Below are 26,348 nucleotides of genomic sequence, written 5' to 3'. Positions count from 1 at the left end.
GTATACACACGTTCACTATGCCCTTGTGCTGACCTTCATGTCATTCCAGGAACATTTTATGCAGATGCAGAGAAATACCTGAAAAATTTTAATTTAAAACACTTGATCCCAAAATGCTAACTGAAATTAGATGCCAGAATAGAACATACCTAACTATACTGTTAACAATTTTTCTGGTACCCACTCGTTGCACATTTGAAAAGTGTATTCATATTGTTATTGCATATTTATCAGCATGCTTCATCTCTCAACAAGTACTCAAAGCACTAGGGATTCTTTTTTTTTGCTCCTTATCCCAAGAAGCCATCCACTTCAACCTTCCAGACAAAGCAATCCAAAATTTTTATACTGCAAACTGCAATTTTGATCTATTTCAAAAGGGAGACATTTTGCTATAGAACACCGAATCCTCTGAGCTGATCAAGTTATTATCTTGTTAATTTTGCCTAAGGACTGAGAGAAATACGTGAATTTCAGGTGTCTAATTTAACATCTAATTGAAATCTTTTTGAGAGCTCTCTGGGAACAGAATTTTGCTCTATTAGAAAACTGCCAGTTTGCTTAAGATTGCTCCTGTGATTTACTCTCTGAAGAAAAAACTCATTTTCATTTACAGTTCCTCCATGTCCAAATTAAAGGGGAAAAGAATGTAATAGTCATATTAATAACTGAAGCATTTTGCTAGAGGCTGCTTTACAAAGTAATGTTGCAAATAAAATACCTTAAATTTGAGACTTTCAAGTCTAACAATAATTGGCAACTTAGTTCTTTTTATTAATCCATGTGAAGTTACAGTTAACTGAATAGCTTGTCTCCGCCCTTCTAAAACCTTATTTCTGTGTAATTATGGCACTCCATGATTCCACTCATTCAAATTATGAAAAGGATGCACATACACTCACCAATGATTTCATTGTATACCGAAGGGAAAACTTACTAGTTCAATACAATAATTCAATAACAATAAGTAAAAAAGGGAGGAGGGGGAGGAATATATGCTATTATCTCATACAAGCTTAATATATACTGGGGTACTTGGGAGAAAAAAAAAGTTAGTCTTGAGTTTGGGGCACTGGAGTGGGAGCCAATAAATCTTGACCAATTTGCCACTTCTGCTTCATCATTCTGGATAAGTCACTCAATCTCTGTGTCTTTACTGGCCTCTGAGAAGATGTAATTCTTTCATCTTCTTTCACTCAGTCAAACCTGTCTTTAAGTTCTTCCTTGTTCTTATTGCAATTATGCACAGCACTTAGCAAAGGCCCATCAGTAAAACCTTAAATCAAATGAACTCAATGGAAGCTGTATTTTAGGTGACAGATGCTGCCATTCCACAGATCAAAATAAAATGATAGGCATGGTAAACAGTTATTTGAATGCTCAAACTAAGGACAAACGAAGTAGAATAGAAGGGTAGAATTCATCTTTCCTGATCCCAACCATGTAAAAACTGGGCTTCTAGATTAAGATAGTCAATTAGCTAAAAAAGACCCAGCCAAAAAGTAAGCCTATGGATGGATACACACCACAACTTAGGAAAAATGCTTACAGCAAGTGGGACGAATCACTTTCTGGAAGTGTTTATCTCCCTTTCTTGATGAATTCTACTAATTTAGACTACATTTAAAGCTGAAGTTAGGTGAGATGAACCCCACTTTGAATGCATGTTTATAGTTGAGTGGATGGAAAATAATCATTCAGATGTACTCATATGTATGCAAGGGGAGAAATAGGAACAAGTAAAGACCCTACGAAACAGACATTAGGACATATTGTTAATTAAAAAAACTATGATGTCTTTTATGAAAGAAAGCATTAAGTAGAAATAAAGGAGAGAATAAATATCTGGGTAGGGAAGGTGAATGTTCTATGATAATGTACTTCAGCCATGGAATGAATGTTGTTTCAATTTGCAGTGGCCTGAGGGGGGTCATGTATGCTGCACTGTTGATATTGAAAACCAGGAATATATTTATGTCTAAACCCAGGAAAGAAAGATGAAGCAACACTGATGGACAACATAAATAATTTTCTGTGTCATTTACTTAGCCTCTTATCAACAGCTTTTGACCAAAAAATATTTTCAGGTAGACAAGTTGTTCTTTAACAATTAGCCCAGTTATATACTGGGTCTTTGCAGAGCTTCTTTTTTCAAACGTTCCCTAGCAATACATTCAGAGATACACACCTTCCCCTAAAGTCCTTCAAAAATATGCCCATAGCATAGACATTTGACATCTTACATTGCACTATTAAGCTTCTTTATTTTTTCATAGGGAATGGTTTTCCATTCTCTATGAAAAAGCGACTAGGCAGCCACATTAAGTTGCCCTTCTCTAACAGATTTGTTTTGATGGACAGAGAACAGTCTCACTTCAAAGCAGGGATGTCTCCAGGGAAAATCTTTTTTCTAAACTAGTCCTCCATAAGCAATGCAAGACTTAATTTTCAAGGCAATGACAATCTGAAGCACTGAGGGATTTTAAAATGGACCTGCTCAGTCTTGACAGTTCTAAAAATCAGGCCAGTTACATTATCTAAATGAAGGCACAAATATGTGTATAACTTGGGGGAAAGACTGCCTTCATCCTGAGTAACCTGGCACCAAGCAAACAGCTCTAAAAATCGTAAGCCTTTTTTTTTTTGAAAAATGCAGCAACCCTTAACCAACATAATAATACACAGTTTCTCTTTCAAAACCCAGCTTTTCCTGAAATGGAAATCAATTCTGCATGCAGTAGGTTCTTCATCTATTTTTCATGAATTATAGTTTAAAGAGTCATATGCAATCCTTTAGGAACACTGCAGGCTGCTGCAACTCTCCTTCTTTAGTTTTATACAGAAGTTACCAAATGAGAAAACCATAAAAGCTCATTCTAGGTTTTTTTTGTGTGTGTGCCAATGGATATTTCTCAAGGCAAAAACCTCAAATTATGTCAATCCTTAGGGAAAAGTGTGAGTATTGTTATTCACAGAATGGTGGGTATTAAAGCTTGAAAGGTCATTTTAGAACATTTACTTTTTCCCAAAGCAGACTTGTTCCTTATAGTAAAGAGTTTATTGCAAAGAACTAAACACAATTGAGCTCAGGAAAGGAGGCACCATATGCACTGCTATAATATCAAACCTTCATTGGTCACGCATCATTTATAAACTTGATTTAAGTCTCATGGGACATCAATAAGCATATGAAACTATCAAAACTGGCCCATTTTAGCTGGAAGCCAACTTCAGCCTCTATTACAATGATCAAGCAGGGGAAAAAAAGTGGCGAAGAATTCTCTGTAATAGAAACATCCCCAAAAGTTAATGCTCACACTGACTATTTGGATAGGAAGCTTAATGACTTAAAATAAGCCTGTGAGCAATCCACACCTTCTGTTCCAGTTTGAAAAGAACAGAAATTCTGGGGGAAAATGGCAATTCTAAATTAAAGCCTGTATTGATTGAGTCTGATTAAAAGACTCAGACTGTATAGTGCAAACCTCTCTACACCAGACCTAGACAATGCAGATCCTCAGCAGCATCTAGCTACTACTAATTTCCAAGAGGAAAAATCCCAATTCTGATCACAATACATTCTAAAACCTTTTTTTCTTTTAAATATCAAGTTAAAGGGATCATTCCCTACCTCCTTGTTGCAGAAGATGGTTCCTATATTCAGCCCAATGAGAACTGCAGGATGTTGTAAGATTATGAGATCACTAGGAAATTAAATGGCCCTAGTAATGACTTGTTAAAAGGTCAGGAAGCGCAAGAGTTTACCTGAACATTCTGTGAGTTACACCAATTAAATATGAAAAAGCTCACACACATTTTTAAGTATTGAAGTACACATTTTGAAAATGTAGATTATATAGTAGCAGTGTGCAAGACAAAATAATACCTTTCTGTTAGAGTGTTTATCTCAAGTCTTAATGTCCTTAAGAACTCATTATTAATTTAAAAATTAATAATGTGACTTGTTAACTCATAGAAGATCCACACACTCCATCCATACCTTTCTGTTCTTGTTGTAACAACATTAGAAGCCAACAGGTGAAAAAAACCCACCCCAACCCCCAGTGTTTAAATAAATAAATCTGACCTCATACCTCTTGGCCTTTGCTGTCCGACAGCTGTGGAACTGACAAGGTTCTGAACTTTGGTTGAATAGGCTTATCCAAAAAGGGTGTACAGCAAGCCACTGTCTCTTCCACCTCCCCTGGGAGAACTAATGACTCTGCTGAATAAAAAATTGCCAACTTTAACCTTCCATTCAATGTATAAATTAGCAAAATCCCATGTAAAATTCTGTAGTGCTCAGACACAGGCAGAAGCTTGTTAGTCAAAGTGTGCTGTACTTGTTGTTGCATAATATATAATACAGGCAGCTATCTTTAAAACACCCATACAGTCCTGAGCTAAAATCTAGATAATAAAATGTACTATACTAAGGAAAAATCAAACTTGGTTGAAAATAGACAGGTAGCTCTGCTTTCTTGAGGACTCTGATTTAAAAATCTGGATGTATACGCTCCTAAACTCAAGAGAACACCTGGGATTAATGTCTTTCATAACAAAGAAAGAAGGTCCTGAGCAGAGATTTCTGCAGTACGAGTTATAAAACACCAGACTGAATACTGGTCTTGACACCAATTAGCTGGGCAGTCTCATTCAGCTCTCTTTTACTAGTTTAGTTTCACCACCTGTACGCTCGGCATAAAGAATCTTTGCAAAGCATCTTAACATGAAACATTAGGTAAAAATACCTGGTAGAAGTACTAATATTCCCCACTAATGTGCCAGACAACTCTCTTGTCCATGGATATTTTACAGATGTTTGTTCCTCCCTGAGCTTTCCAAAAAGAGGTACCTGAAAGGACTTCCCTATATCCAGGACACAGCAACATGTAACCTTTTGACACAGGCAGGATTTGGTCCACAGTTCACAAACGCACAGACTTTCTGAATCACTTTTGCTTTACATGCTTAAGCAAAACGTTCGTACTGGGTTTGTTCTCTGTGACAGCTCAGAAGGATATGCCTTAGGTTTAGAAATATCTTTTAACATGAATCAGTCTTGGCTCTGCTACAGCACAGATGTGTCCATCTTGTCCCCGTGATGATTTTATGAAGGAACTTAAGGGGACCATATGTCTTGTAATTTAGTGGAAGGATTATGTAAATCTACCTACTGTATTTTCTAGCTGATACACAAGTTTCTTTACAGCTTTATACTACATTTTAGTAGCTTGATTTCTTCTTGAAATCTCAGAATAAATTTTCTTAGCATTGCTTAAATGTTAGTTAACAGAACCAATAAAAGGGTACATAGATCCAGGGTGAGAAGGAAGAAGTGGATATTTATCTCTTCCTGCACATTTTTACCACAGTAATGGAGTTAATGACCTCTCATTCTCCTGTAAATCTGCATTTGACAATAATGATTTCCTAGCTAGGCCTTTGTAAAAAATCCATAATCAAATTCTTCATTTAGTTTTTTTTTCTGGGAATTGTGTACTATTTCAAAGCCAACAGGGCTTTGGACTTGTAAAGTAGAATGTTCTTTAAAAAAGAGATGGGTATCATTCCCTTGGGTATCTCAATCCTGGATTTTTGTCTTTTGGTTCATGATTCACGTATAAGTGGTTTCACTTTCATCTGTATTCTCTTGGTTGGTTATACCTGTCTCTAGTCATCTATGCATTTTCAGTACTTGTTCTCAGCATAGCACCTGATCTTATTCTGCATCAGTTATACGCAAAAACTTTCTGAAAAGAACAGTGCAGTCCACAGGTATATATGCTATGCCTGCCTTCACGTGCTCTGCAACTGCTTTTTTTGATCTTTCATAACTTGGGTCAAAACTATTTGTAGGACAGAAGGAAGATGTGAAAGTTCATTTAAAGCCAACAGCAAGCATCTGCTATTGTTTCAAATTTGCACCCTAAATATATACCCACACTGAAGGAAGGAAAGCCTGGGCATCAGAAGGTTTGTATCACCTACTGGTATAAACACTGATTATTTCCGTACTAAGACCTTCCTACCCCCTGCTACAGACCAATCCACAGAGAGAAGATGAGGAGGAAGCACTGTTACGCAACAGTCTGGCAATGGCTCAGGAAGACAACTCTTATAAATTAGGACAACAGAAGGAAATTTATTTTTGCTTTTAGCAAGAAGTGTTTGTCATATTCAGAATGTCAGTTCCACTATTTTAAGGCTCATTAGTAATGCAAACAATGTTTCAGATTCTCTTCAATCATCCCATAAGAAAGTGGTAATCAACCTTTGTTTGCCAGTAGACATGCCAGAAATGAGCTTTGTCTCTCTATCCTGGCTGTGTGACAGCACATGAAAGTCTAATCGGTAAATGCTGCTTTCCCTGATAATGTTTAATCAAGAAAATGCTTCAGAGAGAAAAATTAGGGAGTTTTGACAGTCCTCCTTCTCAGTGGGAGCTCCCAAAGGAACTGTAGGCTATTGTAAGCTCTAGCCAGTACCTCACAGCTGGTTTAGGCTGATGCTACAGCACTCGTGGATGATGATCCTAATTAAGCTGCTAATTATGTTCTCTGTGGAGGTGATTAATTAGCAACAGGAAAGCCTTGGATACTGCCAACGGCACCACATATAGCGACAACTAAGCAGGCAATAACATAAAAAAATCTGAGAAGAGATTTTGAAATGCTTCTCTTAGACCATGATGAATCAACTTCCTGGATGATACAGCAGCGAACTCAAATGCTTTTACTCATGTCCAGCATACTTTAATGAGAGCATATTTGGAACCTGAGCAATTCTCTTCTTTTTAGTCCTGACCATCCACACACACACCCACACCCTGCCATGACAGACCCACAGAAAGTGATTAATAAATCGGTGAACACTGCTGAGTTGGGGTTTCTTGCTCATTCCATGCATATTAATTAGAAGTATAGAAAAAAAGAAAACATAATCTATTGACACAAACCTGATTTGAACTTTTAAAAGTGAAGAAATTCAGAGTCTTGTCTAAATCTTTAGCTTTACTGTAGCCAAATGATGCCCAGCTATACATACACTAACACAGGTTTTACCACTTTCAGACACTACATTTCACAAAAAAACGCTGTTGATGGGGAGCTGAGGAAGGAGGTAGTGACAATGAAAAAAAAGTTTAAAAGCTTAATTTTGCTGTCTCCTCTGATTTTCAAGCTGTTAGCTCCAAAGAGCTGCCTAGTGTGAAATCATCTCGAGGCAGTGTTAAATGGATTGCAGAGTCTGGAGGTGAAAAAAAGAGATTCACCAGTTGAGGAGAGCCTCATACTTGAAAAAATCCACATAATTTAACTCTGAATCCTCTTCCTCAACCTGATTTTTCTGGGTGTAAATATAGGCTCAAAATATAAATATGAATGCAAAGGCATAGATTATGGAAAATGACAAATATTGATACAATTTGCCTAAAGAATTATTTAAATAATCCAATAGCTATGCTTGGCCCCAGCTTCAAAGTAACTGAGTCACCTGGGTTCTCCACAGCCTCTGTGGGGTTACAGAGAACTGAGACCTTGAAAAGACAAGTTTATGGTGCATCAGGGCTCCAAGCTGGATTAGGATGACACTCCGATATCCTTGCTTATGCAGCCTCACACATACATTTAATTAGTCCTATTTTAGTTTTCTCTTGTATTTAAAAAATAGCATACTCAAGGTCTCTAGACATGCTTTTCACATATTTTGAACTTCATACAAATATTACCTATTATTACCTAACTATCCTTCGAGCCCTGCAGCAAGTGATTTGTCACCAGTCCTGGAAGGAATTCTGTTGCCAAAACTTAGGTAGTAGGCATCCTCCCTCCACCCCTGGAGAAAGCCTGATCATCTCTATTGTTGCCTTAAGCTACTTACAGTTACAGATTGAATTCAGTGAGAAAGAACGATTAAACTGTCTGCCATACACATGCTGTCTCTACACGATGCATTAAAGGTATGGTTTAAGGCAGCAATTTTACTTTGCCAATCATGGTTTACTGTGCCAAACTCCCACAACGCAAAACATTGCCCTGGTTTCAGACTTTCAGCCCAGTGCTGTCTAATGAAAACAGCTACAACGAAATTTGCATACTGGCCAAATCTACGGGCTGCTTTTTGGGCTTTTTTGTAAGCAGCAGCTGTATTCATTCACACCTTAAAATACAATGGACTACGAAAATAAATTGGAAAAAAATAAACTAGAATGATTCTTCCAGGACATCTCCCAAGAAGCACTGGTTCAGATGGGAAGTTTTAATGCCTATTTTCTGTCACACTTCTCACACTCTCAGCTTTGAGCCACTTCCCCTTAAGTGTGAATATTTATTGTATTAATGTACCGTTGCTAACTCAGCTAACTGATCTGCCCTTTAAAGCTAAATGAAATACAGAGATACTGAACTGTTGCCAGTAACAAGTAGAGATAAAAGCTGCTTGTAGCTATACTAGCAAGGAATAGTATTTTTTAGTGGGTGTCCTAGCTTGTTTTGCCAATACAAAGTCTTAAATCTACCTGTTCTGACATACAAGTGGCAGCATTTTAAAAGGCCAGCAGCAGATTGTCTTTCAAATTAGTGTAACACTTTGCCTCTCTTATAAACTAACTGGAATTCTTCAGAAATAATCCTTTATTAAGGTGGTCAATAAGGATATTGTTTTATATTATTTTATGATTACAAACAATGGAAGCAATACCATTTTATATTTTATTTTGCATTTTGTTGCTATGGTTTTCACAGGAGTAAGATTTTACCTCCCTTATTATGAAGCTTATCAAGTGGATTTTGACATGTAAGACACTATCAAACTGTAAGTCCTATTTTCTGCACTTAGGAGTCAAAGGGAAATTCTTCATCTTGACTCAACAACTACCTCCACTGAAGAAGCCCTGGGCCAGACCCAGGCTGTGGATGGCCCAGATAGAAATTTGGAAGCTGTTCACTTTCCTTACAGAGTTTACAAGTAATAATCAGCTTCTGGCTATGAAGTGTTTTGATGTTATACAATACAATCAAAATGCTTAATGTTGTCTGTGAGCACTGTTGATTGCTGTTGATTGCTTCAGAGTTGATACGGCTTCTTTCTGCATTTAGGCAGACTGTGCAGGGAGTTTGTGCAGGGGATGCTGTCTCATGGGAAGTGCTGAGGACAGCAGAGATTGAAAGCCAAATCAAATGTCACATAAAAAGCAAGTAGTCAGCACACTGATAATCTACAGTGGTGATGGTATAATGTTATATTTATTATTTTTATAATCACCAATAAAAGAACTAACTGAAAGGTTTTCCCAGTGTGGCTTGGATAAAGTGCTATGCAGACGGTACAAGCAGATGATCATTTTTGTAATTATCTTGTTCAAATGCAGTCTGTTTTACTAGAGGTTTCTAAACATATGTGATTAACATTTACACTTGCACACACACAACTGCACAGAAATGGCTGAAAAGCCTGGAGAGAGGCAACGTCTGGCATGGTCCAGAAAGTGGTAAGCTATCTCCAGGCTCTGGCAGAGCTCTTCTTCCCTCACAGCCCTGCTTGGTTATTTTAGTGTCGAGCTTATTTCTCATCATCCAATTTGTGGCCTGTTTTGAACTAAAGATATGTAATACTACATCCATGAACTAGACAGAGACAACTCTCATTTCATTATGGTACAAGTGAAATGTGTGCTTAGGCTTCCACCGGTAAGCCCCACGTTTTTTTAATATATATTAAAAGACATAAACACAGAACAATGTCCTACAAAGGGAAAAATGGGCACATGTGAACACTGCACTCAAAAGAAATCTTTGATGTCTGTGCTTGATAGAGGACTGCTACCTTACTCCCTCCTTCCTGAAAATCCCAGGTTGGAGAAAGAATATTTGCTGTAAACCTGACTTATGTTGGTTTATTATTTTATTGTCAGTTAACAGCCAAGCTCCAATTATTAATCAACTGGAAGTCCCTAAGCCCTCTGACTTCACAGGAATTCTGCACATATAGAAAGGAAAGACTAATCAAATCTTTAACACATTAGACAGATTAATCAAATGGAAATAACCAAGGAACCAAGGACCAAAGTCCTGCTCTGTAACAGCTTCTTTCAGTGACCTTAGACAAATCCCTTGAAATTTGTGGCTTAGTTTCTTTGTGCAGTGACAGGTATAGATGAGGAAAATGAAATTAATCACTAAAAGGTCATCAATTCTGGTGGTAATAATGACGACACAAGCACCTATGATAGACAACTACAGACACTAGGTTTCTATTTACTTTTTAGAGGTGGGAGAGTATGGAACAGTTCAACACAATTCAAAATGCTCATCATTTGAATTCTTAAAGAACTTCACTGTGAATTCAAAACTAGTCTCACCTATTTAAAGCCCAGGATGAAGTCATTTTAACAGGTAGGGACAAAATTTTCATTAAATATTTCCACTTTATAGAACTCTGTCCTGGTTTCAGCTGGGATAGAGTTAATTTTCTTTGCAGTAGCTGGTACAATGCTGCGTTTTGGATTTAGTATGACAATAATGTTGATAACACACTGATGTTTTCAGCTGTTGCTAGGTAATGTTTATACCAAGCCAAGGACTCTTCAGTTTCTTAGGCCCTTCCAGAGAGAAGACTGGAGGGACACAAAAGACTGGGAGGGGATGCAGCCAGGACAGCTGACCCAAACCAGCCAAAGGGATATTCCATACCATAGAACATCATGCTGAGTATGTATACTGGAGGGAGTTGGCCAGGTCTTTGTGATCACTGCTCAGGGACTGGCTGGTAGCGAGCAATCGTGTGTGTTAAAACACACGTGTGTGCATCACCTGTTGTGTTTTGGGCTTTTTTTCCTTTTGGATTATATTCCTCTCTCCCTCTCTCCTTTTCATTACAATTGTTGTTGTTATTTTTATTGTATTTCATTTTATATCAATTATTAAATTGTTCTTATCTCAACCCTCAAGTTTTACCTTTTTCCTGATTCTCCTCCTCATCTCACCTGGGGAGGCAGGGGGAGCAAGCAAGCAGCTGTGTGGTTCTTAGTTGCCAGCTGGGGTTAAACCACAACAAACTCTCTCTTAGCACTCACGTTACTTTGTGGAGAAACTTTTGTAATCAAAATAATTTCAGTACAAAATAAAAGTGCAGAAAAATGTAGAAACGTTGCTAACAAGAAGTGTTCTGCAATTCTGAAAAAATCTTGAAAGAAAATAACTACTCACCAGGACACAGTATAATAAATATTCCTTATAATTTATTATCTCATTACCTCTTAGAGTGAGGAAATGAGTAATTTGTAGAATTTGGGAAATTTGGGAATTTTCTAGCAATAGAACTGAAGAAGAACATCTTTTTTAGAGGAGAAACAGTTCTTTAAACAATGCCCATACACTTGCATCCAAAGACCGACAACGATAGTGAATATGAAGGCATGGGTGGGGGAACCTACCACAGCATGTCTTTTCACCTGTGTCTATATCTTCCAAATCTAAGTACTTGTCCACCTGCCATAAAAAACACAATTTAGAAAACAGATTAAAACGTATTAATTCCATTCCTTATAATAAAATCCAGAGAAACACAAAAAAGCACTGTCTGCTTCACCTTTACCATTGTCTCCTGCATTTTTCCAAGAAATCATATGAATTTTCTTTGAAATGTGTAACTCAAAGGAAAATCTTTTACATATAAGCAAAGAATTGCTGTGAAAATTGCTGCATATCAACTACAGTGATGGAAAAGAAGCTCAAGGTATATGGCAACTTTTTCAGGAACTTGGTGGCAAAATGGAGAAGTAAAATATTCTCATAGAAGAAGTTAAATGATAAGCTACTCCGCAGTTTTGCAAGCTCACTGCATATGGCACAGACACAATAAATGCTGTGGGCTATGCAGAGCCTGATCCTTCTGTTTTGATACTAATGGTAAACTGAATGGGAAATAAAAAAGCCAAGAATTATTAAATTTTTGGTACTTCATCTGGGACGCTGCACTACTGTTTTTTCAGGCTAATACCCCTTGAAAATGGTCTAAACTATCTAAAACACACCACAAGGAAAGACATTGTAGCCCTCTGAATAGGTGAATAGGGTGAGAGTAAAAGGCCTTTTCCAGCCTATGTGCAAAGAGTGTTACCATGGAGGATTTACTATATGCACTAGGTAGTACTCTGTGTTTCCACAAAGTTATTAGAGATACACTTAGATGATTTTTCCAACATGATTTGACCCCGTTCTCATGAACACTTACATAACCCTTACACTTTAAAAGTACATACTCATTAACATTTGGAAAAAATTTGGATGGTGATGCTCTCATCTTTCTTTCCCACAGATGGGAAACAAATACATCAACAAATTGCAAGTACTCTGTAAATGAATAAAGCAAAAATCAGTCATGTTCCACTCACAATGCCCACTCTGAAGAAAATCAAACGAAACCTCACCTTCGCTCTTTCAGACAGACTGAGATTATTTCCATCATAGCCACCAGCTTTTGCGCTCTCATTCACCACTGTCTGTAGATATATAGGCAGAAATACTTATATGCATGAAATAGAACCAAAATCACAATCAAAGCTCCTACTGATTTACACATACAGATCCTTTACAGTGTATTAATTTTTTTAAAAAAAGTGAATGCAATGCTCCTGAAAACAGAATGTATCCAGGTAATCGTCTGAAATCCTACACAGAACCAGACTGAACCAACTGGAACAACAGTAGCAAATAATCATAACATGTCTAAAAAGCAGCATTCAGAACAGAAGCATTGTTTTTGATAGCAGTTTTTTCCCTCTTTCCTCAGGGCAGGTTTAAGGTTATAGTGGCCAACTTACTGCATTACAGCCTCCTCCTGCTACTACACTAGCCATTTCTCTGATGCATTCTACTATTACAGTATTTGTTTCTTAAACTGCTAACGTGACAAAACAGTGCAGCTATGCTTGAAACATTTTTTTCTGTAGCAACAAAGACAAGTATTAAAATGTTCCATTAAACAAACGATAATGTAAATTGCACATTGCTTTACGGGGCAGAAAGCCAATTCAAAGTGGCTAAAGTAAGAGGCCCAAAGGCAACCTACCCCAATGAGGCAACCATATTCTTCATGAGAAAAACGGCAAAAAGATTCTTGTCATTATTATTACACAATTGACAGAATGTGATTGTTTTAAAAGCCTTGCTTGATTCCACCTCAAAGGCACGTGGTAGCAGGGAGGAAAATGACAACTTGTGCTCTTTGGCTGAGGCCCGGCAGGCCCGCCATTTGAAGGCACTTCAGTTTGCTGCTCTGTGCATTACACAAAATGACCTGCTACTTCTTTTTTAATAAGAAGTTTAATGAAGGGAATTTTTGAGTACAGGCTAGACCACAGCTTTGCTATCTGTTATTCAGGCAGGAGGGTGGAAGTTCTTAACACATGGATTCAGATTTCCATCTCGCTCTCTCCACATGATGTCTGTTGTTTTCCTGTCCCAATACATTAAATCCCTAATCTCCTCTGTTTCAGAAGATTAAAAATCCCTCCAGCCTTCCTACTGTTTACTTTAAATAGCTGAACCAATCTAGCTTCAGTAACACGGAACTCAGTACTTGCTAAAATCCCCAGGAAACAAAATAAACATGTGCATACTGGCTTCCATTCTCTCAAGATTTTTTCCCTTTTGCCAACCTCTGCTGTTGACTGCAGTTTTTAGTGAAAGCATTACAAAGGTCTTTCCTTGCAAGGCACCTTACTTATCGGTCAGATTATGGCAGGTCTTCAGTAGAATAAATGCTACTGCCAAACGTGATCCCTGCAGTTGCCTCTGTAAGCATTACACACTTAGGTAGTATTTTAAATATTTGCCTTGGATGGGATAAATACCACTAGCCTCTAACATTTGGACAGTGTATTGCCCAATATTTTCATCTGTTTAAATGTGGTGCTTGTCCACATGGACAAATGTTAACTCATTACCCCATTCTCATTTTGCATCTGTGGTGGAAGAGACACACAAATGTCTTTGCTCCTTTCAGGTGGGCCATCTTGTTTATTTCCATTTGATAATTCAGGAGTAGAAAAAGTATTTCTTAAGGAGTCCACTTTACTTCCTTGAATTGTCTTCCCCTCTTCCTCTGCAAGGAGATCAGATAACATAATGCACTATCCAAGAAAAAGAAAACCGCAAAATCCATTAGATCTAATATTGACTTATTTTACACATTCACTTTTCCTCTCATGCTCAGCATTTCCATGAACTCCATAGAAATACATGAATATACATAGACATACATGAATAATACATCATGTACTGCAATCTTTATCATAAAACTGAATATGCAGTTTGAACTTTAAGTGCACCTATTCCTCAATACTGAAGAATTAATTGTCTCAAAAGCCTATGCAATATACAGAAAATTTGATAAAATAACCTGAGAGGTGAAAATACCCCAATAAAGCAAGACAGTAAGTGAGATTACACCTTAGTTTTTATTTTAAAACTGTTTAAATGCTCTCTGAATTCTGCACAAAATGGCACATTTGTGCCCATGCCTTCATCTGGCACTGAAAACACCTGCACATATGAAGAGAGTCTCTTCTTTGTGACACACTATAAACCCATAGCAACTGCATGCACTCAGTTGAGCTATTTTAGATGTACAGTTTTAGAATTAAAACAACAAAAAAACCCCATTCCCTAACACACTAACACACGCTCCCAACACTTGCATGTCTAGTTTTAAAAGTTCAGCAACTAAGCTTATGCGGGATCTGTGCTCACAAAATCACTTGCTATCTTAAGCACTTCAAGTGCACATATTCCTTCACATACCTATCCGATGCTGTGCCTTCTTATCAAGCACAAGGAAGGACTCTGATTTTGATCATAGCACAGCAACAATCTGGTCCAAAAATGAAGTAGTTCTTGTATTTTCTACCTCAGTATCTTGGTATCACCCTGTTTATACTATCAGCCCAAACATGTGCCCCATGTGTGAACCTCACAACCATTAGAGCAAATGTCCATGTTGTCTAGTATAGAAGTAAGCCTTGGTAGTTCTTGTCAGAACCGGTATTGATACTGTGGCTGGGAATCTGCCCAGGGCCAGCACCCACAAAGCTCTTGGATCTCCAAGGGCATCACAGTCAGAATCTCCACCAGTCCAGGACTACGTGATGAGATGCGCTGACAGGTCCTATAACCTAGCCCCTGTATCTTTAGTTAATAAAACTCATTTGAGCTAATTTCTTTAGGTACTGCTGCTTTCAGTGTTTAACAACTACAGTATGCTCTTGACTTAGCTTATTACCAATTTGATTTCCTCCCTATATCAGCAATCTGACTGGGTGAGAAAATTTTGTGAGTAAATAAATTTTTATTGGGATCAGACTAATAAACAGAAGTATGCCAGTGATATTTAATTGCCAGAATTTTAGGTCCTGAGATTAAAAATTAAATACAAATGCTCAAGAAGGGTTGTTCTCTTAGGGGGTTGCTTTGCTCTTGAAAGACGGATTGGAAAAATATTTTGCCAGTGGATTGACAGAAGATTGGAATAACTTCTCTCATGTTTATTTTATACATCAGACATGGCCAATTGTGCCCTCACTGAAAACAGGGAAGTATTCAGAAACAGAACTGAATCTTTCAACGATAGCTTGTGACATCTTTCAGACCTTTAACAACTCCTCAGACAACAAGAGCAAAGTTAAGACAACTGTTAGTGCTTCTGACTGTCCTACCAGCCAGGTCCATGGAGCACAGAGCAGCCAGAAGAATTAGGGTACAGCTAGGTGATCATCAAATGAAATCTCAACAGTACAAACTGGATCTAGGAGCTGATAACAGAACAGGACAATATGTGCACGGAAGTATGGATTTTTGACCCATGTTGAATAGGTTTTTTCCTATAACACAGCAAAAAATAGGCAAATCACAGCCAAAATAAAAATCCAGGACTTCTTATTTTAAAAGTCCCATTATCAAATATGGAGCAGCTATAGGATAATCAATTCAAATGAACTTCACATCACATGTTCTTCATGAAAAATAAATGCTCATTTAACAGAATTTCTTGAGTTTAGTTTGAAAAATCTGCTTTGTGACAATAAGAAAAGCTGTCATGCATTTCTAAAGCATAATTATACGTTACAAGCATTGAAGTAATTCTTGTGGAGAGTTTTAATGATGCCCTTGGGGTTACTACATTGAGCCATCCACCGAAGAGTTATTAATCCCCAGGGACAGTTCTGTGCTGCAGTTACTATGACACATAGAAAGGGCTGGCAGTCTGGACATAACCTGAAGTCCACACTCATAAGAGTCAAGGATCATAGAAAGTAAATTGCACCAAAACAGACCGATACAGCAAACATTTTAATGCTCAGACCACAGATGGATCCTCTGAATAATTCCTAAATCCCAGGCCTCTTGATACATGTGTCTTCTCCCTGCTTTTTTAGCAAATACTTTCCTAAAGCAACATTTGGAAACAGAAGTACATATGGGCAATCTCTTCTTCCTACACACTTTTTCAAGCCATGGAAATGAAGCACTACTGCACAAGAAACCCCCTTTTAAATTCTTGACAGGCAAAACTGTCACCTACTATCTGAAGATATTCTTACTGTCACCGTACTTTTTAGGAAGAACTAGATGACTAGCTCAAAAAGCTTCAATCTTTTGTTACTGCAGTGGTAAAACAGGATGGACTTCCTGTTGTATACTAAGAATTTACAAGTTTTATGCTAAAGACTGACAAGTCATGAAGGATATTAATGTATTTTAGGGTATGTGCGTATTAGGAAATTATTCAGCCAAACATGTACAGACCTATAGAGTAACAACAGGGATTCAGGGCCCAGTATCCTCCCTGTGCACATCAGAAGCCTTTTGAGAACTGAGAAAAAGCTTCTGGAAGTCATACATTTTTCTCAGCCTGATCAACAGAGAGACAAAAGGTATCATGAACTGGAATGATCAGCAACATAATCCATACAGCTGATAGGCTCTGAATATACATGATATTCGTGAGCAAGCCCATGCCTATCTTGGATACCACTGTGGTCATTCTTCTGGGATGCATACCAGATCATTCTTCTCCAAAATACAGGTTCTGAATTCTCCAAACAAAACAATATCACTTTTAGCATCAAAAGACCTATGACACCTAGTTAGGCAGTTACAATTAAACAGTACATACAAACTATACTGTACCTATTTTATTAGGTTATTTATTTTCTGGACAGCTGAGCTGTTGTCACAGTTAAAAAGCTAGATAGATTAAATGAGCTAATAAGAAATCAAGTGCATTCATAGTATTTATGTGTCATTCACCAAGCCCAGTCTACAGCAAGAAGCACTATCCAATCTCCTAAGAGATCAGTCATAAATTCTGTCAGAAAATTTTTCCTGGTTAAGACCATTGCAGAGTTACTGGTTATAGAATCCTAAACATTACACTTGATGAAACATTCACAACTGCAATGTGATACTATATTCATGACAAGTGAAAAATTCAGAAGGAAAAGAAAAAAAGTCTAAGCAACCTAAAGCAGCTGTGAAATGCATGCTGCAGACAGAGTTATCAGCTATGCAACCAGGTGCATAATGAGGCTATGCCACATAATTGGAGGGAGGGAGGTGAATCAAACATTACATTTCTTGCTTCAAGCACAGTCCCTCAAGGCCAGTAAAATACACCTTCAGATGTCCAAAATAACTACTGACACCTATAGTTTCTCAATGCATGCATCACATAACTGGCTCTCTTGAAGCAGTAGCAGTCATGATCTTAAAAAATATTAAAAACAACACACATAAATTGTTCTAAATTTAAAGAAACTACAATCTGCAGAGAAAAATCACAGCTGTATTCCTTTGACAGTGTTCTGAATTTCAACCATTTATGTCCTTGCTTTTGAAAGAGATGAGGAAGGAGGAAGGCTCACATTCAAGCCAGCAAGACTGCAAAAAACGGAACTCTTCTTTCCTGGGATGACAGATGATCATCTGCCACATACTGTTTTAGGTAGTCCTGTGAGGAGCAGGGAGTTGGACTCGATGACCCTTATGGGTTCCTTCCAACTCAAGCTACTACATGCTTCTAAGAGGATAGCTCTGCCTTCCCCCTGACTAAGTGATAATTGACTCATTATTCACAGTCACGGTTCTCAACCTGCCAAGACCCAGACGTACAACACTGGCCATTACAATATGTGACCAAAGTCCAAAATAAGGGGTACAAACACAACAAAAAGTAGCAAAAGAAGAAGGCTGAAATGATGGAAAGATTCACATATTCACTCTGCAGACAGTTTTTCAGTCTTACTTTTTAGAAATTCCACTGTCTGTACCTTAACAATGAAATAACAAGCCAGCTTAGGTCTCTAGAGAAGTAAATCTGAGTCTCTCAAGAGTAGTATCTATCATAATTGTGTGTCACTGAAAAGTATGTTGCAGACTTCAGAAACATATTTCTATCAGAAAGTATATCCACCTTGATAATTTATTTTTTTTTTCCTCTCTCTCACTATCTATTGCTTAAAATTATCTTTGTCTTCCAGTTTGGAAGGGAATCTTTTGGAAATGTCCACCGATCACCCTGTATATTTCAAAGAATAATGGAATCACTTATCACAAAGCCAGAGAGGAGAGCTACCAGGATTATCAGGAAAAACTTCCTGTCAGAGAAATCTGTTAAAATGAAATAGTAGCCCCAGAAGAATGACAAAAGTCTCATGGTGTGAAACATTTCAAAGTCAGACCAGACACAGCAATCAGTAACATACTGTAGAAAACCTGGCGTGGGATAATACACTGGACAAAACAATACCAACTACCAGGTATTTCCCACCTTTTTTCAACTGAATGAATTCATTCCAAAAACAAAAATGAGAAAGGGGCCCCTTTAACTATTAAAAAAACCCAAAAAAACAACAAAAGAAAAAACACAGCAAAGCTGCTATTATAAGTTCCAATGTACTTCTTCGTCCTCAGAACGCTGGACTGAGGGCCAGCAGAAGGCCTGTGAATCCCTTAAATCACTTCCAAGTTATGTTTTGATGGAAAACCTGGGATTCCAATAATACAGTGACTTTGTGCAGGACTCTTGAACAGGAAGTAATTTTACTCATAGTAGCACAATAACCGCCTTGTACAGAGGTCATGAGTACAAATTTCATGTTCATTCACTATCTCCATTCTTCAAACACATCATCACAACAGCCACACTTTAAAACAAGACCAAACCCTGTCACTGAAATGTTTCCATAAAATATCAGTAACAGACTGTAGAGTACCTGTATTTACTTATTTGCAAACATGTAAACCATTGTATGGTGCTGAGTTCATTTACCCTAAATGCCAAGCTGTAACAGGGGAAAAAAAATTTCAAGGCCAAAAAGCAAATCTGTTGAGAAGGCAATTTTTAAAGCCTTCATTTCTTTTTGATAATTCAATCAAACCAGCTCCCAGATTTTCTGCAGTAACCCCAATCAAAACTTGCAGTCTCCTTCTGCTTGTATATTGCCCAGCTGAGAACAGAACGTAGTGTTTTAAAGTTACTTAGCCTAGAAAACCTTCTCTGATTAACATTCTCAAGCTATCTTCCTGCTTCCATGTGTTTAAATGAATAAATCTCTGTAAATCAATGCAGTTTGTCCACCTTTTCATGACAAAAAGCCCAAGTATCCCATACAGCCATAGCTGGGGGATTTCAGTGTCAGGGTCCTATACGCCTGTCTGTAAGTAAGAGCAATCCAGGCACAATTCAGGCCCCTAAACTTCATCATGCTGTTTTAAGAGTCTTAGGGCATCCTGCCTAGCCTCCTGTTGCCACCCAAAAAGGCAGTGGATGTTCTACATATACTATACCATACCTGCCAACCCCCAGCATCTGAATTGCCTGCCCCCTAGATATCTGAATTCCTAGAGTCCCATTCTAATCTTACTCAATAAAAACCCTCACTAATTTCAACAACGCTGAACTCACAGTAGCACCAAGCAAACAGAACTCTTCTGTCCAATTAACAATCTATACTGTAGGACAAGGCCTCAAGGACAAGAGTCCAAGTACTTATAGCCTGATGAATAGAGACTTGTTAGAACTTGTAGGGCACAAGCCCTGGGAGCAAAGGAACAAGCTAACAGCAGACCCCTGAGCCATCACAGTTGAGGAGGCAACCAGACGGACAGAGAAACAAGTAGCCAGATAAGGGAACGGATGGCGCCAATATGTAATTAAGAAAGCCGCGTAGAAAGAAACTCCCTAACCTTGGAATAAAAATTATTGCTAGGTCAAGATAAACTAGTAAGTACCTATTGTTCTAACGGTGTGCCTTAAATATTAACCAATCAGTGTTTTTTACGCTTAAGATTTAGCCAATCAGTGTGTAATATGTAGAAGGTAGAAACATATATAATTGTAAGAAAATCACTAATAAATGGACATCTTGCTTGCATCAAGCTGCGTCCCGTCTCTTCATTCGCCGCACTATGCAGCAGAGAAAATAACAACTTATCTGCCTAAGTGTGCAAATTAATATTTTTAACACCTCTTGAAAGTCCAATATGTCAAAAATTGTGGTCTTCTCTTTCTATACTTCACCTCCAATTAACAAGGGCATTCTTGCTGCTGAATCCTCTTTCCAATGTAACTCACTCATGCCTACGGAATTCGTTGCTCTTTTCACCAGAACAGAGATTCAGCAGGTGCAGCCTTTTCCCCTACCGTCTTTGATCTTACCCCAATTAAATTACAAATAATCAGCAAAAAGTAGTTTACCTTTTTTTTTTCCTTCAAAAAAGGTCAACTTTTACTATAAACGGTAGTATGGGTTTGATTCTTTTCTCAGTAATGCCAATTTCCTAAGCAAATTTCACCATACCATGTCCTCAGCTAAGATAAATACATTATTCCATGGACTGGGACAAGTAACTTCAGTGGGACTATCTGATTTAAAAGTGTAAATTCTTAAGTACCTATTACTGCTTCTGACTGACATTTTTTGATACTCCCCTTACTGTAGCATGTTTGAAAACCAGACAGGAAAGGACCTTTTCTTGTATATGCTCCTTCTGGGGAAAGACAAATGACTGCTACTCTCAAGTATGTTTCAGTCAATCTCACATACCTGCTTTAGCTTAATGTACAGCAATACTTCTCCAAAACTAACTCACCTCTTAATTTTCAAAAGTTTAACTGTTCTTTACCGTATCAGTATCTCACCCTTTTTCCTTTAATGGAACCTATATATTCTGGTTTTATGTGGCATTTATCTGTATCTCTGTTGTGCTTTACATAGTGTCAGTGTTAGAAAAGGGGTAATATTTCCTGTTTATATCACATTCACCCCAGCTAATCATTAAAAAAAAATTATTACTCTTCCACAGTTCAACAGTGCTGTTGTTGGATACCTTTCCCATTTGAGTACTATAATGCAGTCAGTTAAATAACAAGGTAAATGTACACTTGACCATTTCAGCAGCCTGCATGAGCAAAATCCTGCTTCTTCCAACAGATGATGATGAAAAATTACCTTTAAAAAATGACATGACAGAAATCTTAGAGCAGATCCTCAGCTGATATTAACCAGCACAGTCCTGTTATGAGAGCTACACCTCGTAATATCTACCAGCACTCAAGTGATATCTATCACTACCAAGCAATGCCACCATCCTAGATCGGATTTCTAATTCCAACAATAGTGGTTTTGCAGTGGGGGCAAAAAACAGCTTCATAAAGGCACAGGCTGTACAACTGATAGCATTTTGCAATTATAATTTGAGAGCGTATCAGGATATAAAAGCTGGGAGACTTCTTCCAGAAGTTGATAAAGGTAGGCCTGCTTCTTATGGCTTCAGAAAATCTACACTGTCCTTTGCAGGATGTAAAAAGTGTTACATCTCAGAAGTTGTGTTTGAGGGATAGTTCAGGAAGAGCTTTAAATTAGACAGTAACTAATGGGAGAATATTAGTTCAGTCTACAGGAACTACACACTTCTTCGTAAGTCTTGGCTACATGAAGCCATACTTTGAACCTTAGCTAAAAGAAAGAGAATGTATTTGAGCTTATTACTTAAATAAGCACTGTGTTTTTAACACTTGGGTTTATTTTCTTTTTTACAGTCAAAGCAACCACAAATGTGCTTAAGTTCACCCTCAGTACAAGGAAACTACATTAAATACACATGTTGGTAGCACTTTTAAAAGAGCAAGTGATATACTAATAAAGCAGGACAGAATTGATTTTGGAAACCTCCTGTGTATGCATTCTAGAAGAATCCAGAGCTAGGCACGTAACTAAATAAGCACTGTAAGAAAAAAGTGAATTGTACATAACTAAAAGCATCTGGCACCTCCATACAAAGTATTCCTTTCCTAACAAATAATATTATTAAAAGATTACAGTAGGTGGGACCAAATGAATAAAATGTCAGAGAGCCCAAGAGTTCTAAAAATGCTTAATTTTGGATATTATAGATAAGACATTAAAGCATCTTCAAAAGGCCTGATTTTTCTTTTAAAGGCAAATACCTACTGTCTTGAAATTAGGCATGTATATGTGATTTTATAAGGGACACTGAAAGCACATAATTCTACAAAGAGTTCAGCACTAAACTGGAAGTGAGGTCAATTGATTTCTGTTTCTGATTGTCCTGTTGAGCTACGATATGATTCTGATCTCTGACATTATTTGCTTTGTGTCATTTCCACATCAGGAAAGGAGGCCTTCCTCACTGCAATGACATGAAACAGCCAACAGCTGCATTTAGCACACTTCAATACCTTTCAAGGCAAGGTGAGGAGCTAAAGCAAGAGATCATTCTGTGTAACCGCTTTTTACAGTACTACAGAGTTCAACCATAGCCAATACAGATTCCACCTATAGTGGTGTATCAATGCATCAACAGCAAGATTACTAATACGCCTCTTTTCTACGTTCTAGAAAATAGAAGTTATGCAACAGAATGAAAATACTTTTGTTTTTCCATCTGAAACAATCTTTAGAAATTGTTTGGTAATAAAGGTATCACAGAAAAGAACAAAAAATTGCTACCAGGGAAGCACTATTGTTCAAGGGCTGTCAAAGTTTCCACAAGTCCAGATGCCTCTGTCCTTATCTGGTGCTGCCAATGAGCTACTATGCAATCAAACACAAGTCATTTCCCTTCTTCATGCCTATTTTTTTTCTGTCTATAAAATGTAGATGTAATACTTTGCATAGCAAATACAACTGGGATCTAAGAACAACAAATATCCATAAAATAGATCAGCTATTATTATTTCAAAAATAATCTATGATGTTTGCGTCCCTATGTCTGGGTTTTTTCCACATTTAGGGGCTCTGTATGATATTTGATTTTATACTATATTGAATGGAGGTTACATAGAGATAGCTAGTGAATTTATGATCAATAGAAAATTGCAAATTTTTTCTCCTATCCCATTCTTTCCAATGATCCAGCACAACACATCAATAAAAAGCTCTGAATTGACGCTGTTTCCCTATTTCATGCCCTGTTTAAGTTCCCTGGGGATGACAGATTAATTTAATTAGTTTTATTGAACTGTCTAGTTGCTTTTATTGGCAAATCCACTCATAGGAAGAAGGCTGCAAATTTCTCTTGGGGTTAGCATTGTCCTACTGGTCCATTTTTAAAATTAAAGTGAATTTACTGTCATTTCTTATATAGTTTTCTGCTATGCTTTCTGCTGTTAAGACTCACATTTGTAAAGTTCCTCCACTGACATTTATATAGGAAGTTTAAGGTGGTTGTTTTTCCTAAATGTGGTTAACAAAAAAAAAGAAGCAGACAACTACCGTCAAACGAACCATGAACCAAATACATCACTCAGCTTTCACTGGGGAATTAAATTAATCTGATCACAACACAGAATAGGACATGCCACCTGGAAGCAGAGAAGTGGTCAGCCACTTCCAACTTCCTCCGCTTGACAGCTTGCTCGGCACAGAAGCATCAAAACAACAGCACTGAGGCTATGAAGTATATACCCAAGGTTGAATTTGCTTCGAGATTGGTCTGATCAAAGCGCTCAGACTTCAGTGTACTGCCAGGCTGTGTGAGGTATATGAAACACAGCAAAACTAACAGCAGGAATGGACTGAATTTAATCCCAGTAGTCAAATGCCCAGGGCCATAGCAAAAATATGAACCTAAACTTTGGTTTGGCATTTTTCTATGCAGCTGACTGATACAGGATCCCATACTTTTAGAAGTGGGAGAGGAGTAATGTGAAACCTAGATTAAAAATTTGAAGCTTGGACCATTTTTTTTTCTGTATTTTTTTTAGCAGGTCAAAGGAGAAACTTTATGCTCCACCGAATTTCCCAGTCCACCTCTGAGTTTAGAAAAATCAGCAGATGCTGCCTTCTAAGTTTGGACATCATAGTTCTCTCCACCAGATTTCAAACACTCTTTTCTAAGATTTGAAAGACCTCTTGCCCTGTGTGGCAATTTTTTAAAAAGTGGGGATTGGGTCTATTCCCATGAGATTTTGTCCAAAGTTGTTCTAGGAAGTGTTTAGTTCTGAAGAGATGACTCATTGACCAGATCCACAGAAATCTGTGTCATCAACTCCTTTGCAAATCAAACTCTTCTGCGGCATCTTCAACTGCACAGTCAAGAAATTCTTAAGATTTTTCTCTGGACTTAGAAAGCATCCTGGAGTTGTCCAATCTCAAAGCAAATGCCAGTTAGCTGTTTTATTATCAGACTGGCTTTTATATTTACAAGCTAAACATGTAACTTGGCATAAGCATAAGAGGGTTCAGTGATTCTAAGAGCAGCACAAACTAATGTATTAAAATAAATGACTAATACAATTATTTCTCTTACCACTATTTTTGCTTTGGATTTGCACAAGAGGTTGTCATTTTTTACCAGGTGCTGAAAACTTCTGCACAGCTTTACAACAAGCATAAAAAAATTCACCTTTCTGCACCTGTGCTCTAATTACAAAATCATATTCCCATCGGTTCACCAGTCTTTTCACCTATCTATTTGTCTTGTTAATATTATCCTTTTGACAAAAAATACACTTTGGATGTTCTAAGTAGGAAAAGTAAGGGACTTACTAGAATCTCAAACCACCCCTCAAGTGTCCATCCATTACAGGATTGATAAAAAGGGTTAAAAAAAAAAAATCCAATTATGGAGGGAGTGCTCCCACACTTTTTAAATATTACCTATTTTAAATACATAGGTCATGTTCTGTTGGAGTATATATGTGGCAAATGCTGAGCTCAGAGTTTTAAAATGACATTTAAGTATGTTTATCCATGTCCCACCAGCTCTGGTAAAAGGGAGGTAAAAGCCTTACTATAATCTATGAACTCTCATTCTGTCCCTCATTCAGACACAAAAAGACAACAGTATAAAACTGTGATTTTCTTGTTTAGAATACTAGCAATTTTTAAAAAGCCATTGAAAGTCAGGAATGCAAAAATTCATTAAAACTGTTTCCCATATTTACAAGAATGGAACTGTTCTGTCAGCAGAAGACCCTAATGTGCTCACAGGAGGTTACTCCACGCTGACATTTATAGCCTCAAAGAGTTCTTTTTAGGTAGGCCAGAACAGTCAAGGATGCTTGGGTCTTTGTACTCAAGGTATACTCTTTTTAGTTTCACTGTGGGAAATGTAACTAACGGATAAAAATTCAACATTAGTTAAGAAATTAGTTTCTTATGAGATGCTTTCAAGAATAATGTAGAAACTCCTGGTGAAAAAATCCTTGCAATCCCAACTACAAAGCTAGTATACATTCATGCAAAAGTGAAAATCACCTTATATATATATCGTACCCTGTGAAATCAGTGGGATCCAATTACTTCTATGTGTGTCTTCTGTTTCTGATGTTATGACAGCCCAAATCTAGAAGATGGTGATGTTTTTCAAGGAATTTTTAAAGCCTCCTATATACACACACAACTGTCTGGGCTTGGTTATTAAGCAGGACTGCAAATTCTGACATTAATTCTCACTGTACAAAGATTTAGTGTATGGATCACCACCATTGTCAGGCCAAATTCGGAAATGTAATCTGAAAATTGTCAGATTTTGCTTGACAGTAACCACAAATACATCCCCACAGTAAACATCTGAACTCATACATAAAAGTGAAAATTTCTGAAGCCTATCTTACTAGCAATCTTACTAAGCTATCACAGTTGCTTTTAAAAAAAAATAATAAAGTTTTAATTAAAACTAAAAATTTGAAGCCAAATGACATTTTTTCAAATGCAAAATTAAGAAACTAAGAATGTGATATTTTAAAAAGTATTTTGCACTGTTCTGATCGTAACATGCCTTGTGCTTTACACGGAATTTTTGCAGCTCACTAGCTTAGAA

At 37.4% G+C, this 26,348-nt stretch overlaps 1 protein-coding gene across 24 annotated transcripts in view; it reads right to left on the bottom strand.

Moving 5' to 3' along the window:
* The window catches only part of IFTAP (intraflagellar transport associated protein), a 49,143-nt gene that overhangs the window by 8,230 nt on the left and 14,565 nt on the right, over positions 1-26,348 (bottom strand). For 22 of the 24 annotated variants that reach the window (XM_056345605.1, XM_056345609.1, XM_056345607.1 and 19 more), the window contains 4 exons: positions 13,949-14,106; positions 12,431-12,502; positions 11,435-11,489; positions 4,095-4,225 (listed from right to left, as the gene is read on the bottom strand). In XM_056345605.1, the coding sequence (XP_056201580.1) occupies positions 4,095-4,225; positions 11,435-11,489; positions 12,431-12,502; positions 13,949-14,106 (416 nt within the window). Of the gene's footprint in view, positions 1-4,094; positions 4,226-11,434; positions 11,490-12,430; positions 12,503-13,948; positions 14,135-26,348 lie in introns of all 24 variants that reach the window. The other 2 variants (XM_056345622.1, XM_056345623.1) reach the window with 2 other exon arrangements.

Source organism: Falco biarmicus, chromosome 7 (genome assembly GCF_023638135.1).
Source record: "Falco biarmicus isolate bFalBia1 chromosome 7, bFalBia1.pri, whole genome shotgun sequence".
In the NCBI taxonomy this organism is placed as follows: domain Eukaryota; kingdom Metazoa; phylum Chordata; class Aves; order Falconiformes; family Falconidae; genus Falco; species Falco biarmicus.
The sequence above is the reverse complement of the archived record's forward strand: the minus strand, read 5'-3'. Positions and strand labels throughout refer to the sequence as shown.